The sequence below is a fragment of the Mirounga angustirostris genome, unplaced genomic scaffold (assembly GCF_029215605.1).
Source record: "Mirounga angustirostris isolate CCGP_5_RB_7025 unplaced genomic scaffold, mMirAng1.0.hap1 SCAF_17, whole genome shotgun sequence".
Lineage (NCBI taxonomy): Eukaryota > Metazoa > Chordata > Mammalia > Carnivora > Phocidae > Mirounga > Mirounga angustirostris.
This window is the reverse complement of record NW_026991725.1, coordinates 49,968,018-49,987,253: the sequence shown is the minus strand read 5'-3', so window position 1 is coordinate 49,987,253 and position 19,236 is coordinate 49,968,018. Positions and strand designations below refer to the sequence as shown.

At 51.0% G+C, this 19,236-nt stretch overlaps 2 protein-coding genes across 5 annotated transcripts in view; one reads left to right on the top strand and one right to left on the bottom strand.

The window, feature by feature from the left end:
- The window catches only part of ADPRM (ADP-ribose/CDP-alcohol diphosphatase, manganese dependent), a 280,967-nt gene that overhangs the window by 149,371 nt on the left and 112,360 nt on the right, over positions 1 to 19,236 (bottom strand). The gene's annotated exons all lie outside the window — the stretch shown is intronic.
- Positions 8,745 to 9,158, top strand: PIRT (phosphoinositide interacting regulator of transient receptor potential channels). Its single transcript, XM_045889848.1, has one exon. The coding sequence runs from the start codon at positions 8,745 to 8,747 to the stop codon at positions 9,156 to 9,158; it is 414 nt and encodes a 137-aa protein (XP_045745804.1).

Sequence of the window (19,236 nt, the reverse complement as noted above, 5' to 3'; positions counted from 1 at the left end):
AGGCTTCCAAACTCCCCTTCCGATCCTGGCTGGCTACTCCCCGCTGAGTAACTTGGGGCGAGCCACGTAACCTCTCTGATCCTCACCTGCAAAATGGGGTAATCGCCGTCCGCCGTCGGCGTCGTGGGAGGGTGACATGGCGTGATGCAGACGGAGCACGCGGCGTGGTAAGTGGCAGTTACCGTGGTAATGGAGAGTGTGGCCCCCTCTCTGAGGACACTGCTTCTCCTTTGGAAAGGCAGCTCGGGGCACCCGGAGCCTTCGAGAACGTCAGCCGGGAAGATGTCAGAAACGGGAAGCACGCAAATTCACAGGGTTAGCTCAACTTCCCCGAAAAACCCTCTCCTCCCTCCCCTGCCGAAGCTCCCCTGCGTTTTGGGCCATTTAACAAGTGTCTGCTGAGCACACCCCTTCCCCCCTCTTGGCAAAGCACGGAGCTCCCTGCTGGAGAGCATGGGAAGCTGAGAAAGCCCCAGCGCCAGCCCCTCAAGGGATCTGGGAGGGGATGGAGAGCGTCCAGTCCCCAAAGTACAGACACGTATCTGGTCACCTCTGGGGCAATAATTCACTTATTTCACTTCCAGCCTCCATTCCCAGTTAAGTGGTGTATTTCAGACGCCTGGGGAATCTGCTGGAGGGGAAGCGTTTGGTCTTTATTATCTTGGACCCTCACTGTTGCTCAGCACCTTGCATAATCCACACACCTAGCACCAAACCATTTCTTCGCCGGGGGATGAACATGTGATCGCGTGAGAAAAAGCCCAGATCTTTCGGCAGCTTCTCTCCCCTCTCGTTTGAGACATCGCTTTGCCTCATTTGTCAAAGACGCCCCTGAGCAAGCAGCTACGGGCAGGGAGGGAGGAAACGCGCACCCCCTGAGCTCCGCTGTGGAGCGGAAGCCTGGCTTCCTTGTGTCTCGCGGAGGCCGGCACACAGGAGTGGTTTGGAAAGTGGGGCCGTGCTGGTGAGCACTGTTGGCTGAGCACCGCGTAGCGACCCGAGGAATACAAGGTCAAGAGCCAAACACCGAAACAACACAGGTAGGCAGGGCCCCCAAATAAGGGCACAATGACAAATATACGATGGATAAGTAGACCAGCCCCAACAAGATTAAGGGACAGTCCTGTGGGTCCCTCCCTTCTGGAGAGGATCGTTCAGGCCACCAGGCCCCGTCTTTGCTCCATCCAGGGCCTCCTGGTTCGAGGAAAGGCTGTGTTTTCCTTCATGGGGTGGTAGGTTTCCAGAGACAAGGTGGACAAGGTGAAATTCCTGTTTCTCTCCATCTCTCACCTGCATTTCCTGTCCCAATCCCAGTTTCTCCAAGAAGCACCTTCGCTTCCTTTCCAAATTTCCTCCTCATCGGAATCAGCTCCACGGTCTTAGCCAGGTGACTCCCTCACTTTACGGATCTCCCTGTAACATCTCCACCCTGTCCTGGGGTCACTTCGCCCCAGCCCGCACCTCTCCTTTTCCAGGTAACGTGTTTCCTGTTCACGCCCCTACGCCGGATCCCCATGTTCCACTATCAACATTCGGCCATTCTTGGGTTAGCTGTCCTACCTGCTCCCCACCTGACCCATCAATTATTAGGGTTTTTACAGTCCATTCTCTGTGGGGTATAATTTACACACAGGGAAATGCACAAGTCTTAGTGTGCTGTATGGACAGATGTACCCCCGCCCATGTAACCCACACCAATAATACCACCGGATGGAACATTTCCATCCACTCTGGGGAAATCCCTCAGTTCCTTCCCATAATGCCCTTCCGTACAATACTGTTTCGAGTTCTGTCAGCTTGGATTACTTCTTAGAAGCCTCAAGAAGGCCCTATAAATGGAAAGAGACAATAAATGTACTCCTTTATACATGGGACTTCTTTCACCTGCCATGCCCGGGAGACTCATCCACACTGTGTGTGCGTCAGAACCTTATTCCTTTTCATTGTCCAGTCCTTTTTATGGCTTTAGTGTTCTGTGTGAGTCTGCAATCTGTTGGTGCGTTAGTTTCTGGCTTGGGCTGTTGGGGGAGAGCTGCTATATGAATATTCTTAAACAAGTCATTTGTGGACACAGGCTTTCACGTCTCTTGGACAAATAAATATCTGGGAGGGCAACTTCTGGGGTGGAGGGTGGGTGCGTGTTTAATTTCAGGAGAAATTAAGGAACAAGCCTGTTCCCAAAGTGTTTGGGCCATTTTACATTCTGCCAGTAGAGTATGGGAGCTTGGGTTGTTCTGCATCTCACCATTTGTCTTGCGATATTTTGTTTTTTAGATTTTACTTATTTATTTGAGAGAGAGCACGAGTGGGGAGGGGCGAGAGGCAGAGGGAGAGGAAGAGAGAGAATCCCAAGCAGTCTCCCCACTGAGCAGGGAGCTGGACGTGGGGCTCGATCCCAGGTGATCATGACCTGGGATCATGGGATCCTGGGATCATGACCTGAGCCAAAGGCAGACGCTTCACCGACTGAGCCACCCAGGCGCCCTGTTTTATGAGATTTTTAAACGTCGACCATTCTAGTGAGTGTCCAGCTGCATCTCTTTGTGGTTTTAATTTGCATCTCCCTGTTGAATATCAATGTCAAGTATCTTGCCCATGCATTTATCTTCCTTTGTAATGGTCTCTCTAAATCTCTTGCCCATTTTATAAAAATTAGGCTAGCTGATGGTTTTCACCCATCAGATGTAGCGGGTCTTCATATGTCCCAGATACAAATCCTTTGACAAATACATATTTTGCAGAGACTTTTCTCCCAGCCCATAGTTTGCCTATTCATTTCTTCTTAGCAGCTTTTAATGAGCAGGAGTTTTCAATGAAGATGAAATCTTATTAATTGCTTTTCTTTTCACACTTGCTTATTGCCTGCTCTGCCCTGTCTGAGAAAGTTCGCCTGCCTCTGGGTCACAACGGTATTCCTCTCCGTTTCCTCCTAAAATCTTTCTAGTTTTAGCTCTTATGTTCAGGCAATGCCTGTGATCCGTCTCAAATTCATTCTTTTGTGGACGCTGTGAGGCGGGGTCAGGTTTCATTTTTTTCCCAGTAGAACATCAGTCCTTCCATCGACATCTGTCGAAAGGACTTTCTCTCCCCCACTGAATTGCTTCGTCCAAAGGCAATTGTCCTTGGTTACTGTTTGCATCGCTGGGCTGGCTGCTGGAGACAGTCAGACTTACACGTAGCGGCTGCCTTCCTGGGCCGGTTCCTGCAGACTGGGGGTCAGAGTTCTGTTTTTTTTTTTTTAAGTCATCTCCACACCCCACATGGGGCTTGAACCTACAACCCGGAGTTGATCAAGAGTCGGCAGGCTCCACGGCTGAGCCCGCCAGGCGCCCCTCAGAGTTCTGGCTTTAGACGTGGTCTGGCCATTGTCTGTCTGTATATTCAGTTTCCCATCATTATAAGGATTTGCAGACGTGCATAAAAGTAGAGATAGTAATCATAATGAACGTCCATATATCCACCACCCAGATTTGATACTATTGAGCATTTTGTCATCCTGAGTTTGGAGTCTGAGGTTTACCTGTGAACCATAGCAACACAGCATTTCCTCCCCGTAAGTCGTATCTTAAAGACATTTTCTTTTGTGTCCCCAGTGTCATTTTCATACCAAATATAAATTTTAATATTTTATTTATTTATTTGTCAGAGGATGGGGGAGAGAGCACAAGCAGGGGGTATGGCAGGCAGAGGGAGAAGCAGACTCCCCGCCGAGCAGGGAGCCCGATGTGGGGCTCGATCCCAGGACCCCAGGATCATGACCTGAGCCGAAGGCAGCCGCTTAACCAACTGAGCCACCCAGGCGCCCCCAAATACAAATTTTAAATTCTTGGTGGCATCTAATGCCCAATCCAAATTTAGCCTTCCTTAAAACTATCCCCAAATGTCTTTGTACAATTGTTCTGTTCCAGTCAGAATCCAAAAAAAGGGAACATATTGCATTTAGACCTTTTAATTATCTTTGTTTCAACATTTTATTGCTGTTTAACCTCCACACAAAAAGGTAGTCGTATCGCGAGTATCTGGGATGAATAGGACACACCCATGTAACCAGCTGTAGCCAGATCAAGAAGCAGAAACGCTAGAGCACCCCAGAAGTTTCCAGCGTGTTCCCCATCCACCACCCCCACCAAAGGTAACCACTATCCTCACTGCGAATAGCACAGATTTTTAAATTTGATGTAAACGGAATCTCATTTTATGTAAATGGGGGTTTTATGTAAATGGAAGTAAGTGTGCCTGGCTGCTCTTGGTGGGTGTCATGTTTGGAGACCAGTGCACGTGCAGGCTTGGGGTTGTCCCTCTTTCCTTCTCGTGGCTGTGTGGTCCCAGACCGGTGCGCCATCTTGGTGCGAGCCTGTTGCCTGCCCAATCCCAGCCATGTGCTACAGTCTCCATCCACTAAGTCTGTCTCCTGACACTCCAAACGTGACCTCTGGCGGGGAGGGACCCATCCTCTCTTCTCAAATGGCTGCCCTGAGGGCTGAGCCCATATTCAAATCTGTGGGGAGTCCAGGAGGCCCGACTTCCGGACTTCGTTCGTTCCTTCCTTCCTCCCTTCCAGTCTCTTCCACAGGCCCAGCCTCCGGGCCTCAGTACTTGTCCACCACTAAGGTGTCAAGGACATTAAAGAAAGGCGGGTGTATTCATTTTTTAGGGATGCTGTAACAAATTACCACAAACTCAGTCGCGGAAAACAAAGGAAGTTTATTTTCCCAGGGTTTGGGAGGTCAGAGCCCAAAATCAAGGAGTTCTTAGAGCTGGTTCCTTCTGGAGGCTCTGCCTGCGTTTTTGCCAGGGTTTCCCCTCTGTATGTCAAATTTTCCTCTCCTTTCTCTTATAAGGACATAGTCATTGGACCGGTCTCTTTGAGGATGACCTCGTCTGGAGACCCCTGCCTTCATTATAATACTTGCAAAGACCTCTAATCCAAATAAGGTCACATTCTGAGATTCTGGGTGGACCAGTCAACCCACTGCAGGGAATGAGGGATCCTCTGAGACATACAAACCGATCCCCCGAGAACTTAACCCAAACCTGAAAATATGGTTGCTCTCACTGGGCCGGCTCTCCACGTGTCCCCTGGTCCCTCACCGAACTGCAGCCCTGGGGCCAGGCCCTGGGAGCACCTGCTAAGGGCCGGGGAGGCGGGGGGGGGGGGGGGGCTGTGGAGGATGAGTCAGCTCAGCCTTGGACCTCAGGCAGTTTGCAAGCTAGGAGGGAGGGAAAAGCCGGCGTGGGGTTGTGGTGGACACCAGATCGATTTCCCCCTCCCCCACCACACACAGGGGACATCTGGCAATTGCCGGAGACATTTTTGATTATCATGACCAGAGGTGGTGGTGGTACACTGGCCTCTGGTGGGTAAAGGTCAGGGCCATTAAGGAAACATCCTACAATGTACAGGGTAACCTCCCTATAACAGAATTTTCCAGCCCCAAATGTCAATAGTACCGCTCTTGAGAAACCCTGATATCGGAAAAAAGTAGAGAATGTTTTAGGACTCTAATAAAGTGTTATGAAATGCGTATCACCCCTGAGTTGGGGGTTTTCAGGAAGCCCGGAGTCTCGGAATTCAAGTCTGAGTCATCACCAGTGGACTGATCCAAGATGGCTTTAGAAGCCCCTTACCCCAACTTATTCATGTTACAGATGAAAACGGGGACTAAAATAATAATAATAATAATTATCATGGCCCTGTCTGGAACACCTCTCATATGTCCCACCCACAGCCCAAGGGGCAGATGTTCTAGTCTCCTATTTTAGATATGGGGCTAGTAAGTCTCGGGGGGCTAAGTAAGCAGCCCAGGGTCCCACAGCTTAGTAAACTGCTTCAGGTGGTCGTCCTTCTGATGTCAGGGATCTGGATCTTCCCTTCATCACACACAGACACCGGGAATAAGCTCCCTGACTTGCTGGAATCACAAAGGAGTGGTTTTGCTCAGAAGCCCTGCCTGTCCCATCACTGTACCAAGACTCACACCTCCTCCTAAGTAAGTCAACTAAATTAAAGATTCCCATTCTTTGAGATTTCGTGGGCCATTACAGTTTTGGTAGATAGATGATAGATGGAAAGATAGATAGATAGATAGATAGATAGATAGATAGATAGATAGATAGATAGACAGACATCTACATGAGATGACCAACTTCTATCTTGCCAAGGACAGATACTAACAAAACCAATGATCCTCTTTCCATCATGGTCATTTCATAAAATGAGGAATATTCCAAAACCAAAAAAAAAAAAAAAAAGGAAAGAAGGACAGAATCTCAGAATGAAATTATCCTTTAAATTGAGTAAAGGTAAAACTATGAAAAATTTACCGCCGTGCTCTTATTTCTCTATTGTGTAGTGAATCACTATAGAACCACTTATCTATCTACATCATTCTCTATACAGTGAGAGGTTACCTGATGGGCAGATGAAGCCCCAGAGTGAAAAACTCAGACATTCTCATAGTTGAAGGGACCGCAGGACTCATTCAGACCAGGACGATCTAGTGCGAGGAGCTTTTAAGTCCAGAGACCTTGGTGTGAATCCCAGCACAGCTGCATAGGAGGTTAGGGAAGGCTTTGGCCGTGCTCCTAAATCTCACCGGGCCTGTCTCTGCCCTTACAAAATGGGAATAAACAAATGGCCTCCCTGCAGGGCCAAAGAGCATGCGTTCCGTGCTTCCAGCAAGGCCCCCGGGAGTCCCACCTCCCTCTCCGGGACCCCTGGCCGTGGTCCCCGCCTCCAGCAGCGTATTTCCCGTGCAGGAGGCTGTGGCCACGTTCCACCCAGGTGGCAGCTCTCACAGGAGCGGGTCCTTCTCCATCCAACCCAGCTCGACTCCGGTGCAACGGAGAATCTCTGCATTCCTACGTCTCTCCCCCAACCTCTCCAGCATCCGAAGGCAGCAAGCCCTTCTGCCCTGGGTCTCCACTGCCAAGTGGTAGAAAGTGCTACCCAGAGAGAAAAATCCTACTGGAGATGTCAAAACATCCACAGAAGAAACCAGGTGGCAAAAACCAACATAAGTCCACCCCTGGCCCAGGACCTCATAGCCCTGCTCTGTGATCCCTTCCTTACCCCTAGCTCATTGGGGTTGGGGGCGAAGGGGAGATCACTTTACAAAGGGCTGCTTGGCTTATGCAAATGGGCCACAGGATCCAAGTGGCAGCAGGGAACACCTGTGTCCCTGTACTTACAAGAGCACATTTCCCGTTTTTCAGTCTTTGGAAGCAGAGACCCAAATATCCTCTCTCTAGATGAGCGTCCAGGAACGTGAATATCTACCTTCTGAAGGCATGGCAATGTTATCATTCCGATTTCCTCCATGTCAAAGGGGACGGGTCTGTAACTGCTTGTTCTAGAAAGGGGGAGCATTATGGGTGGGGGAGGTGGTTCAGGCCTGAGCTGCTGCAGGGATGGAGGAGGGAAGGAGCAGGGGCCAAGGACCAAAGGCAGTTCATCGGAGGAGGGAGACAGAGCAGAGACCGGAGAGTCACCCCGGGAAAGGCAGGCAGGGGCCCTGCAGAGAACAGTGGGAGAGTCTGTGACCTGGGGACACAGGAGAAGAGAGTGGCCAACAGGGTCCCAGAGCTCAGCTCTGCCTGAGCTTAATGCAGGGAGGCACTGGGCTCTGCCAGGAAGAACTGATCCAAGCAGTGTTGTAAAGAAAGCTGGACTTATGCTCAGGACCATCGGGAGGGAGGAAGCAGAAAGGATGGTCCGTTGTTCATTCACTCGCTCGCTCACTGAATGGGATGCAGCATCTCTAGGGTACGCCACGCCAGACCCTCTGGAGACAAGTCAAGGATGATGCATCAGGGCGGGGAGTCGGTGAGGACCCCCAGGAAGCATACGGGGCTCTCTCAAGCCTTGCCTTTCTCCCACACACAGAAAGTGCCAGGGGAGAAGAGGGCTCTGGTGACTGAGAGGTACACGGGCGGGCTCTGGATGAGAAATCAGAGCAGGTGGCTGGCTAGACTCCATACCTTTACAGGCCTGAGAATGACTTGACGTCATTCCCGAGGAGGGCGGGGAAAGGGGGCATTTAGATATTAAAAGGTCACACTCTGAACCTGGGGCATGACTGTCCTGTGCTGGAAAAGCACATAAAATCCTGGGCTGCACTGAAAGATGTTCTCCAGACCATAAGAGCGAGAGCAAGAACAGAACAGGTTCAAATCCAACCTCGGGCAGTTCCTCACCCTGTGCTCGGCCAACGATTGCATTTATGAAGTGCTTGCAACATGCGACGCAGTGTTCCAGTGCATTACACGTCTTAACTCATTTAATCCTTTGGAGAACCCTATGAGATGAATAGTATTGTTATCCCCATTTTATAGATGAGAAAGCTGAGGCACAGAGACGTTAAGTAACTTACTCAAGGTCACACAGCTAGAAAGTAGTTGAGTCTGAAAATAAGATGTCATTCGATTAACCATGGCTTTTGCTTTTTTATTTTTAAGGGGTACCACTGTTCCCTGTTTTAAATACTAAAAGCAGTTGATTCGAATGCTATCATATTTATCTCCCACAAGAAAAAAGCAAAACAAAACATGCCAGTGAGTGGTTTCTTATTTATGTGGATCTCCTCTGACTTTCTGTTTGGCTTCAGCACAAAACCCAGTATCGCCTTCTGCTGAGAGCCAGGCCAGAGACGGATGCTGAGAACAGGAAGGGTGTGCAAGGATTCCTCTGGCTTCTCCCTTGCTTCTTACTGTTGCGGATACCAGGTGCCCAGTCCCGAGGACCCATGACGATGGAGGCTCTCCCCAAGGCCCTGGAGGTCGATGAGAAGTCTCCAGAATTCAAAGACCTGCTGCCCAGCCAGACGGCCAGCTCCCTGTGCATCAGCTCCAGAAGTGAGTCCGTCTGGACCGCCACCCCCCGGAGTAAATGGGAAATCTACCGCAAACCCATCATTATCATGTCGGTGGGAGGCGCCATCCTCCTCTTCGGCGTGGTCATCACCTGCTTGGCCTACACCCTGAAGCTGGGTGACAACAGCCTTAAGGTCCTTAAGATGACAGGGCCTGCCTTCCTGTCCCTGGGACTCATGATGCTGGTGTGCGGGCTGGTGTGGGTGCCCATCATCAAAAAGAAACAGAAGCAGAAACAGAAGTCAGTTTTCTTCCAGACTCTCAAGTCCTTCTTCCTGAATCGCTGATGGTGGCCTCGCCTTCTGCTCTCCCTGTCACCCTGCTGCCTCGACCAGGAGGAGATCTGACAACACCCAACATCCCCATCTTCTTGGTGGTGGTGGTGGTGGTGGTGGTGGAGGGGGTTTAGCCATAAGACCGCCAGGCAAAGCCTCTTCCTGGCCCTGTGGGAGAGAGCTCAGGGCTCCACATGAAGCTGGGGAACACTGCTGGCTGGATCTCATTTCGTCTTTCTGATATTGTTATGCATCCCTTAATGCTGGCCATAGCCATCCCCTTCCATGGCTCATTCCCCACTCCTGCATCCAGGTGCCACTCATCGAACTCTCTCTGCTAAGCGCTATGCATGCTAGGAAATTCCTTGGGCGAGGCTGAGCCCCAAGGAGAACCTCATGTTTACACACATCAGAGTGCCCGAGCTGGACTCCCCGTTTTCATCCTTCTAGAACCCAAACTGACCCATGGAGGCCCTTCACAGAAGAGAGGGAAGACTGACTTCTGGCTCCCTGGGTTTGCCAACCTGGCTCACTCTCTGGGCCAGATACTGATTTGCATCTCAAGTGACAAGTCACAAGAGTGAAACATTCCAAAGAGTGAACAGTGGAGGGTGTCCAGGGAGAAACACTTTCCAAGAAGGCCCATTCCCCTCTGGAGAAGGCTCTGGGAGTCAGCCAGCTGAGGAAGTATAACTCCCAGCTACACAGTATTTACACCAGAGACCATGGGGGTGGACTGGGGGTGCCACAGTTTGACCTTCTAACACCTTCTCGTTGACTGTTCTCCCCTCTGAACTTGACAATTAGCATGGACAAGTGCATGTTGCCCTAACTTCCTCCTTCCCCCTACCTGCGCCTCTACCCCCAATTCTAGAACAGCAAGACGGAGACCTGCAGAGGGATTCTGTAAGATTGTTCTCTCCTTCACCTCCATGGAGAACCAAAACCAAGATCGCATGCCATGTTTGAATGGTCTGTGGGTTTCCAGTGATAGGATTTGTTTTAGAAAATCCTATCTGCTTTCCCTCTCCCTACCTGCCAAACAAGCAAACATTTATTGGGTGCCCAACTCTGGGCCAGGCCCTGGGATGGGAACAGGCCAGACAAGGTCTGTGCTCTCATCTTCTTTCCAAAGCGAGAGATACAGCCAGGCCGTGGGGCCACTGGACCACCTGTGCTGAGCACTTTATGGGGGAAATGCGGCAGGTGTAGGAACACGGAGGGGGCATCTCACCCCAGACTGCGGAGGGGACAGAGAGGTTGCCAGAGACCGTGTCCTCCGAACAGAGAACAAAAGGAAAGATAAGAGCTAGCAAAGGGGGTAGGGGTGGAAGGCATTTTGGGTAGCAGGAAATAGAAGTTGGGTGGCAGGAGTGGGGGGCGTAACACAATTAGGAAACTGCACAGCACCTTCCCCTCTCTTTCTTGCTTCCCACCTGCCAGAGTGCCACCTCTCCGGGGGCCACACTGAGGTCACGGACTGGAAGGGAGGTTTCAGGGGACCCACCAAGCAGAGAGCACCCATGGGGCAAGTGTTCCCAGAACCTGGGGCTTCTGGTAGCAACCAGAGGCTCTTGGGTGACAGACCCGGAGGCTGCCCTAGGCCAGGCCAGAGGGCCAGTGGAGTGCGTTTGATAATAAGGTGTGAAGGGAGGGCATCCTGCACTAGAATCACCGTTGGTTTCCCTGGGGCTTCTGGGCCCGCCTCCCCTATCACCATGGCAATCTCTCTCTCTCTCTCTAATAAGCCGCCAGGTATCTCTATCCTTCCTGGTGGTTCCCTATGCTGAGTTAGAACCTCACCTAGTTCCCTCTGCATCATGGGAAATTCCGTGGAGGCAGGTACCTATGACGGGGGACACCCCATGCCCCACCCCCTCTAAGAAGCCAGAGTTTGGGGGAGCCTGTGGCCTTTGGGCTTCACCCAAAATGACCATGTCTCTCATCCAGACAGCGTGGCCGGGTCTTCTAGCTAACCTGTCCCCTGCACAAAGGTGGTCAAGACCAATCTGGTTGGCTGGGGTGGGGGGTGGGTTGCAAGGTCTTTATCACTAATTATGGTTCTAATGCGTCGAGTGGCTGGGCTTATAGATCATTTCCCTTTCTCTGACATGAACGCAGATTCAATATTGGCCCTATAATATCACTCTTATATTCCTGATGCTTTCTGAGATGGGAGCAAATGGGGTAGACTCCCAGCGAGCTGCCTGGGAACTTCCCCATGCCTCCTGGGTCTCATGTCATCCACTCACAAGCTTGTGGTCTGGGCACAGTTGTGATGTCTCACTGGAAGGAAGTCTGGGGACAGCCGTGACTCTAGAAGGTACCCAAGGTCTGGACTCACCTTGCAATTTCCAGCAATACTTGCCCACATGCCCCGCCCCCCTCAGCTAGTGTCTCAGGAGGAATAATGATTTCGGAAAGCTCTCCAAGCCTCATCCATCCCCACCGGGATCCCCCATATGAGTGTGGACCAAGGAACAGGTCAGCATCACGCGGAGGGGCTTTTGCCAAAGACCATCGCCGCACGGGAGCCTGGGGTATGAATGCACCTGCTCTGTAAATGCAGCCCAGATCAGATGCCACATTTCTGGGGAAAAGAAGCATCACCACCACAACTCCTTTGGCGCCCATGGATCGGATGACAGGACCAGCATCCACGTGTTTGGTGAACTGGACTGTAAACTGCCCCCCCACCCCGCCCGTAGCTGTTCTGTTTGGGAGACTCTGATTTCATCTGAGTCCCAAAGGAACGGATGTAATGTTGAATTGTATTCTATTCCACAGTGTCTGCTGTGTTTTCATTCTGTTCCATCCACCAGGGAGTTCCAAGACCGTATCTACTAATTCATCCCTCTAAAATGCACCCCCTTACCACATGCCCTTCCCCGCAGCATGGCGGCAGGGGGAGAAAGGGGACGGTGGGGGTTTCCTGCGTGGGTCCTCAGGTGCCTCGAAGGACCTGATAGCCCCACACTGAGAGGCTGACACAGCGGGCAGAGCAGAAGCTCCTGACTCTTCCTTTCCCCACAAGCCCAGTATTGAGACCAAAAAGAGATATGAGAAAAGAACCTTCCAGAATGAATCAGTGGGCTGGGGTGAGGCAGGTGGCTACCTGGAGGTCAACCCGTCGATGTCCCCATGAGAGCAAGCACGAGAAGAGGGGGCAGTGCAGCTCCCAGGACCCCCGTGGCCTCCCTCTGCCTCTTTCTTCCTTTGCTCCTGGTTCAGCCTCTTCTGCTTCTCCAAATCTTAAAGCCTGATCCTCTTCTACTGGGCGCCCCCCCCTCCCCGCCCCAGACTCACTGTGTCCTTCACTTCCCACCTGCTCTGACTTGCTCCGTCCTTAGAGGGAAAAGAAAGGACGGCTCTGAGTCTGGACAAACACACAGCGTTTTATTCCTCCTTCGGGTCCAACAGCTTTGTCAGACTCATGACACCCCATCCCCCCGTCCCCTACACCCATCACTTTGTCGCTATCTCTAGCCCTTGGAGATCGGGGGTCCCTAGAAAACAACATCCCAGCCCCCCAAACGTGTCTAATATGAAATGTGCACAAGGGGATGGCCTGAGCACGTACCTGGTGGAGTTTCTGGGCCCTACCAGTGGAGGCCGTGGGAGCTGGGGTGGGGGGAGGGCCCTGAGAGGGGGCGGGAGGAGAGCAAAAGAGCAGTTGGCAAGGACACTCTGGAGTGGCCTCTGAAGAGCAGAGGAAGGGCCTGGGCTGAAAATGATGGGCATTTCTCAGGTGCTCACTGCATGCCGGGAACTGGCCGAAGCACTCAGTCAGTAACTCACTTAATCCTTCCCCAAACCCTGTTCTCAGGTGTACTGTTACCATCACCCCTGCCTTACAGATGGCATAAGGGAAGCTCGGGGACACCAAGTTAGGACAACATCAAGCCAGGATTGAAATCCAGATGGTCCGGTTCCTGAGGTCACACCCATTACCCCCACCCCATTCAGCTCTCCAGAGGCCCCAGGGTCGCTGTGGTGGGCTCAGGGCTGCAAGGCAAGGAGAAAAGCAGGAGTGCAGTTGGGGTCGGGGGACTGGCGGGGAGACAAACCAAGCAGGGGCCCAGAATGCCCCAGAACCAGGAAGGTGGCCAGGAGCCAGGAGGAGAGACAAAAGGAGCCACCAGCCAGGAACAGACCCAGCATGCTGAGCACCTCCTGAGAGCCAGGCATCATGCGAGGGGCAGTCACATGGTAGGGTCAGAGGCAGGAATTGGAGGGTCTCCGACAGTCAGCACAAGGTAACAGCATCAGAGCAGGGTGGCCTTGGTACCTCCAGCCTTTGTCCCATAGGCTAGGCTCTTCTGCTGACCAGCAGGAGGATCTGGAACCGGCTGACACTTTGGCTGTTATGTCCTCATCACAGGACAACTTCATAACCCCCTCAAAAGTTCAAGACCACCTCCCATGGGAGTGCTTAGAACCAAAGGATCTACGTCAAGGTCCAATGTCACTTTTGCAGGAAGCAAAGTGGCTGAGCTCCAAAGTTTCTGCAAGGAGAGGGGCTGGGGTCTTGTCCCCCTGTTTCTCAAAAGACCCTCCCTGCCTCTTCAAGACTAGAAAGGAGACCCTTGGGCGCCTGGGTGGCTCAGTTGGTTAAGCGACTGCTTTCGGCTCAGGTCATGATCCTGGAGTCCCGGGATCGAGTCCCGCATCAGGCTCCCTGCTCGGCAGGGAGTCTGCTTCTCCCTCTGACCCTCTTCCCTCTTGTGCTCTCTGTCTCTCATTCTCTCTCTCTCAAATAAATAAATAAAATCTTTAAAAAAAAAAAAAAGGAGACCCTGAGGAGCCTTGGGCCTGGTCCCTCTTTGACCCGGCTAAACTGGTGGCCACTCATCCAGGTCCTACCTTCTGCCCCGCCCCAGATCCCCGAGTCTGTGCTGTCCAGCACCCACGGGAGTGGCCAGTTCCCATCTGAGCTTTCTGTCTATGCAGACTGCTGTCCATGGCTCCAGGAGCTATGCCAGCCCTGGCCCTGTGCCGCCCACTCCCTCGGGTCTCCAGTGGGGGCCTGCTCTACCTGAGGGACTCTGCTCACTTCTCCCTGGAGTGGCAGGTGTGGGAAGGAGGGGGTATCCTGGTCAGATCTCCTACCTCAAAGAGAAAGAAGGCTCAGCAAGCGTCACCCCTTCCCCCCCGCCACGGGAATGAAGACCATCTCCCACTGCCCAGCAGGGCCCTCCGGCAAAAGCACCACAGTGAGTGACTGGCAAGAATAGGATCAGCAGTTACCCACAGTCCCTCTGATAATCATGCAGACCAAGCTCGGCTCATCTTCCAGTGCTAAAGCAGTGTGGATGTAAGTAAGGGGCATTTTCCTGCAGGGCTGCAGGGGAGGGAGGCCCGGAAGGGGAGGGACGCAGGATTCTACTATGGCAGTATCTGTCTAACTCACTGACGGTGCGTAGGCTCTGATCTCTACTCAGACAGGGTCTCTGGATCTGGCCCTCGGGAGTAGCCGTTAGCCCAGCATTTCAGTCCCCCAAGCATGGACCGTGAGTCAGACATCGGATCTGGGGCTGAGGAGATGAGGATTCATGCTCAGACCTGGCAAGCAAGCAAGCTGGTCCTCAGAGGAGGGGGCTGAGGGTCACTGATTGTGGGGCAGTATGACAGGGCTGGAGGGAAGCAGGGGCGCTGTGGGAGGACAGAGGATGAGCCCCCGGGCCAACCCGGCCCCAGTCGGCCTTTCAAGTCTCTGGGATGGTGCTGTGCCAGGTGATCACATCGGGGGTGGGAAGGAGGAGACTGGACCCAGGGGACAGGAGTGGGGGTGCCCGGCTGGTTAGTGGGGGGGCTGGGGTGGGTAGGGAGGTTAGCACATAAAAAGCCACTCCCTCCCGATTATATTCACTACTCTATCTCACGGTCTTGGTTTTCACTGCTTCTTCCAAAACCTTTCCCTCACAGCCTCGAGTCGGTTTCAAAGTCGCCACTTTTAAAGAACATGCTCGGGGTTGGGGGAGGGGAATCCCTTCCTCCATGTGACTACACTTCTGTCCTGAGACCCTCCCATCCAAAGAACGGCGGTGTGAGTCGCTCTGTCCCGCTATGTTGGTCTCTCCGCAGGTTCTGCCCTAGACCTCACCCGTCCTCATTCAAACACGTCTCTGAACGGTTTCTTGTTGACAGTGGCGTCAATTATCCTGTGTGCTGTGAGTCCCCAAATCTATCCCCATTTGTCCCAATGCCATTGGACAACGCGTTAGCTCTCTATTGCTACTGTAAAAAAAGAGAAGAGAAGAAGAAAGAAAGAAAGAAAGAAAGAAAGAAAGAAAGAAAGAAAGAAAGAAAGAAAGAAAGAAAGAAAGAAAAAGGAAGGGAGGAAGGAAGGAAGGAAGGAAGGAAGGAAGGAAGGAAGGAAGGAAGAAAGAAAGAAAGAAAGAAAGAAAGAAAGAAAGAAAGAAAGAAAGAAAGAAAGAAAGAAAGAAAGAAAGAAAAAGGAAGGGAGGGAGGAAGGAAGGAAGGAAGGAAGGAAGGAAGGAAGGAAGGAAGGAAGGAAGGAGAAAGAAAGAAAGAAAGAATGAAAGAAAGAAAGAAAGAAAAAGAGAAAGAGAGAAAGAAAGAGAAAGAAAGAAAGAAAGAAAGAGAAAGAAAGAAAGAAGAAAAGAAAGAAAGAAAGAAAGAAGAGAAAGAAAGAAAGAAAGAAAGAAAGAAAGAAAGAAAGAAAGAAAGAAAGAAAGAAAAGAAAAAGGAAGGGAGGAAGGAAGGAAGGAAGGAAGGAAGAAAGAAAGAAAGAAAGAAAGAAAGAAAGAAAGAAAGAAAGAAAGAAGAAAGAAAGGAAGGAAGGAAGGAAGGAAGGAAGAAAGAAAGGAAGGAAGGAAGGAAGGAAGGAAGGAAGGAAGGAAGGAAGGAAGGAAGGAAGGAAGGAAGGAAGGAAGAAAGAAAGAAAGAAAGAAAGAAAGAAAGAAAGAAAGAAAGAAAGAAAGAAAGAAAGGAAAAGGAAGGGAGGAAGGAAGGAAGGAAGGAAGGAAGGAAGAAAGAAAGAAAGAAAGAAAGAAAGAAAGAAAGAAAGAAAGAAAGAAAGAAAGAAAGAAAGAAAGGAAGAAAAAGGAAGGGAGGGAGGAAGGAAGGAAGGAAGGAAGGAAGGAAGGAAGAAAGAAAGAAAGAAAGAAAGAAAGAAAGAAAGAAAGAAAGAAAGAAAGAAAGAAAGAAAGAAAAAGAAAGAAAGAAAAGAAAAAAATCACATACTAGCTTAAGACAAGCACATTTATTACCTTAAATATTCTGGAAGTCCCAAGTCCAAAATGGAACTCATAGGGCTAAAATCGAGGTGTCTCAGGGGCTCTTGGGGAAGACTTGCTCCTTGCTTTAGCCAGCTTCCAGAGGCTACCACAGCCCTTGGCTTGCGGCCCCTTCCTCCATCTTCAGAGCCGGCCATCACATCAGTCTGACCTCAACTTCTGCCACCTCTTCTCCTTCTTGGTCTCTCTTGTTTCCTTCTTTCATGTATAAGGGTCCTTGGGATTACATTGGGGCCCACCTGGAAAATCCAAGATAGTCTTCCCAACTGGGGAGATCCTTGGATGAGCTTGCTAGGGCGGCCATAACAAAGTACCACAGGCTGGTGGGCTGAAACAACACACATTTATTTTCGCACAGTTCCGGAGGCCAGAGGCCCAAGACCAAGGTGCCTGTGGGGCTGGGTTCTCATGAGGGCTCTCTCCTTGGCGTGCAGACGGCCACCTTCCCCCTGTGTCTTCACGCGGTCTTCCTGCACTGGGCATGTCTGCATCCTGATCTCCTCTTCTTATAAAGACACCAGTCATAGCCGGATTAGAGCCCACCCTAACGACCTCATGTTAACTCAATTACCTCTTAAAGACCTTGTCTCCAAATACAGTCACATCCTGAGGGACTGGGGGTCAGCACTTCATCGTGAATTTGGGGGGACCACGAGTCGCCCCTTAACTTCATCACATCTGCAAACTCCTGTTTGCCATGTAAGGTAACCTCTTGGCAAGTTTCAGAGATTTGGACGCAGACATCTCTGGGAGCCACTGTTCTGCCTGCTACCAAAACCTTCATCTTAGTATCGCCAGCAGCTTAGACTCAACCTGCCCCCAAATGGAATTCATCCTGCTCCCCCTTTGATACTACCATTCGCCACCATTCGGCAAGCTTCCCAGGCCAGAAACTTGGTATTCTGGAGAAGATGTCAGAAATGACTACTTGCCGAAGGATATGCGATATCCTTTTCCCCCAACTTTCTCTGTAATAAAACCTCTATGCTATTGGAGGTAGCAACATGCCCAGCCGAAAAACACAACATTCCCAGCCTCCCTCATGACAAAGTTTGACCACTGAAATATACAGGGAAATCATTAGCAAGAAAAGCTCTTCATCAGCCAAAAGCTCGTTTCCCTTTGCCTGTCCTTCTTTGAAGGCAGACGTGATGGCTGGAGCTGCAGCTGCCATTTTGGGGCCATGAACTGAGGCTGAGAATGGAAGCCACAGCCAAGAGTAGCAAAGCAGGAAGTGAGAACAGTCCTGTGACGCCAGTGACCTCCAGGGAGCCACCGGAATCCTAAGCCCATCTCCTATTGGAGATAACCATCACACCTTACCCCATTTCAGACACCATCGTTTTGAGTCCGCTACCTGCAGCCAAATGCAGTTCCTATCTATGCAGGTGGCAAGGCTGGGACAAGCGTGCTTTTCTTCTTCTTCTAAAGCCCAAATACTATTTGATGAGATCCAGATGGATATGCTTAGAACAAAGACTATCATAAAGAAGTTCCAACTCGGGGCACCTGGGTGGCTCAGTCGTTAAGCGTCTGCCTTCGGCTCAGGTCATGATCCCAGGGTCCTGGGATAGAGCCCCACATCGGGCTCCCTGCTCAGCAGGGAGCCTGCTTCTCCCTCTCCCACTCCCCCTGCTTGTGTTCCCTCTCTCTCTGTCTCTCTCTCTGTCAAAAAATAAATAAAATCTTTAAAAAAAAAAAAAAAAGAAGTTCCAACTCAGTGCAATGTATTGGTCCTCCCCTTCAAAGCATTCTCTAAGTCTCTAAGGAGAGAGGAAAGGGAGGGCAAAGTAGGACCATGATGGTCCCGACTTCTCACCCTCCAGGGACCTTCCTCAGACTGGGCATCTGGGTGGCAGACCGGGAAAAGAGCGGGGTTCACCCAGGGCACCGCTTGCCCTTTGACCTATCAAGCTACCCCACCTGTCGTAAGAGCAGAGGCAGGGCTGGGAGGAAGAGGGCGGTAGGAAAGGACTGAGCCTATAAAACTAGCACCGTTAATTGGAGGAGACACCTAGACACTCAGGTGACTCCCAGGTGTCAAAATTAAGCTAAATTTACCGAGCACAGAGAGTCCTTTGCTGGTTGAGAACACGGACTCTAGAGACAGCCCACCTGAGCTCACATCTCATCGGAGCCTCGTCAGGTTTCTGACCCTGAACAACTTGCTTCACCTCTCCCTACCCCACCTCCACAACTGCAAATAGCCTTAATAAAAGTACCTACCACCTCCTGCGCATTAATTGGGTGATCCACGTAAGGTTTCTATATGGTAAGCCCTGAATATTAGTTATTATTAATACAGCCGATGACACGAGGCAGTGAAGGCAAGATTTGGATGTTCTCCTGAGTGATTTTATGTAAGGGAAGAGTGCGAGTCTGTAAAACTAAGGGTGAGCTGCTTAGGAAAGAAAAGATCCAGCTTGAGAAAAAATGACCACTTCTTTGGTAAGGAGCAATTATGGTCATGGGACATTCGGAGCTTTGGCAATAGACGGGCCTGGGTTCCAAAATCCGACTCCACAAGCTAATTTCTATACAGCGTGCCTTCTGCATTTCTGGCTCAGATTTCCAGTTATGGGTGGGAGGATGGTAATGACCTCACGAGGGCCTCATCAGGATTAAATAAGGTAACAGAAGGGTCCAACCACCCAGTAGGTGTTCAGTGAAAGGCAGATGTTGTTGCCATGGTCGTTTCCGAGAGAGAGAATTTCAGACAGAATGCAGGAATTCCCAAGCCCTCGGTGAGAAGAGCTTGTGAAGCCATGAGACTCCCAGCCAGGACTTAGATATCTGATTTCACACACAGAAAGGCAGCATTTTTGCAACCG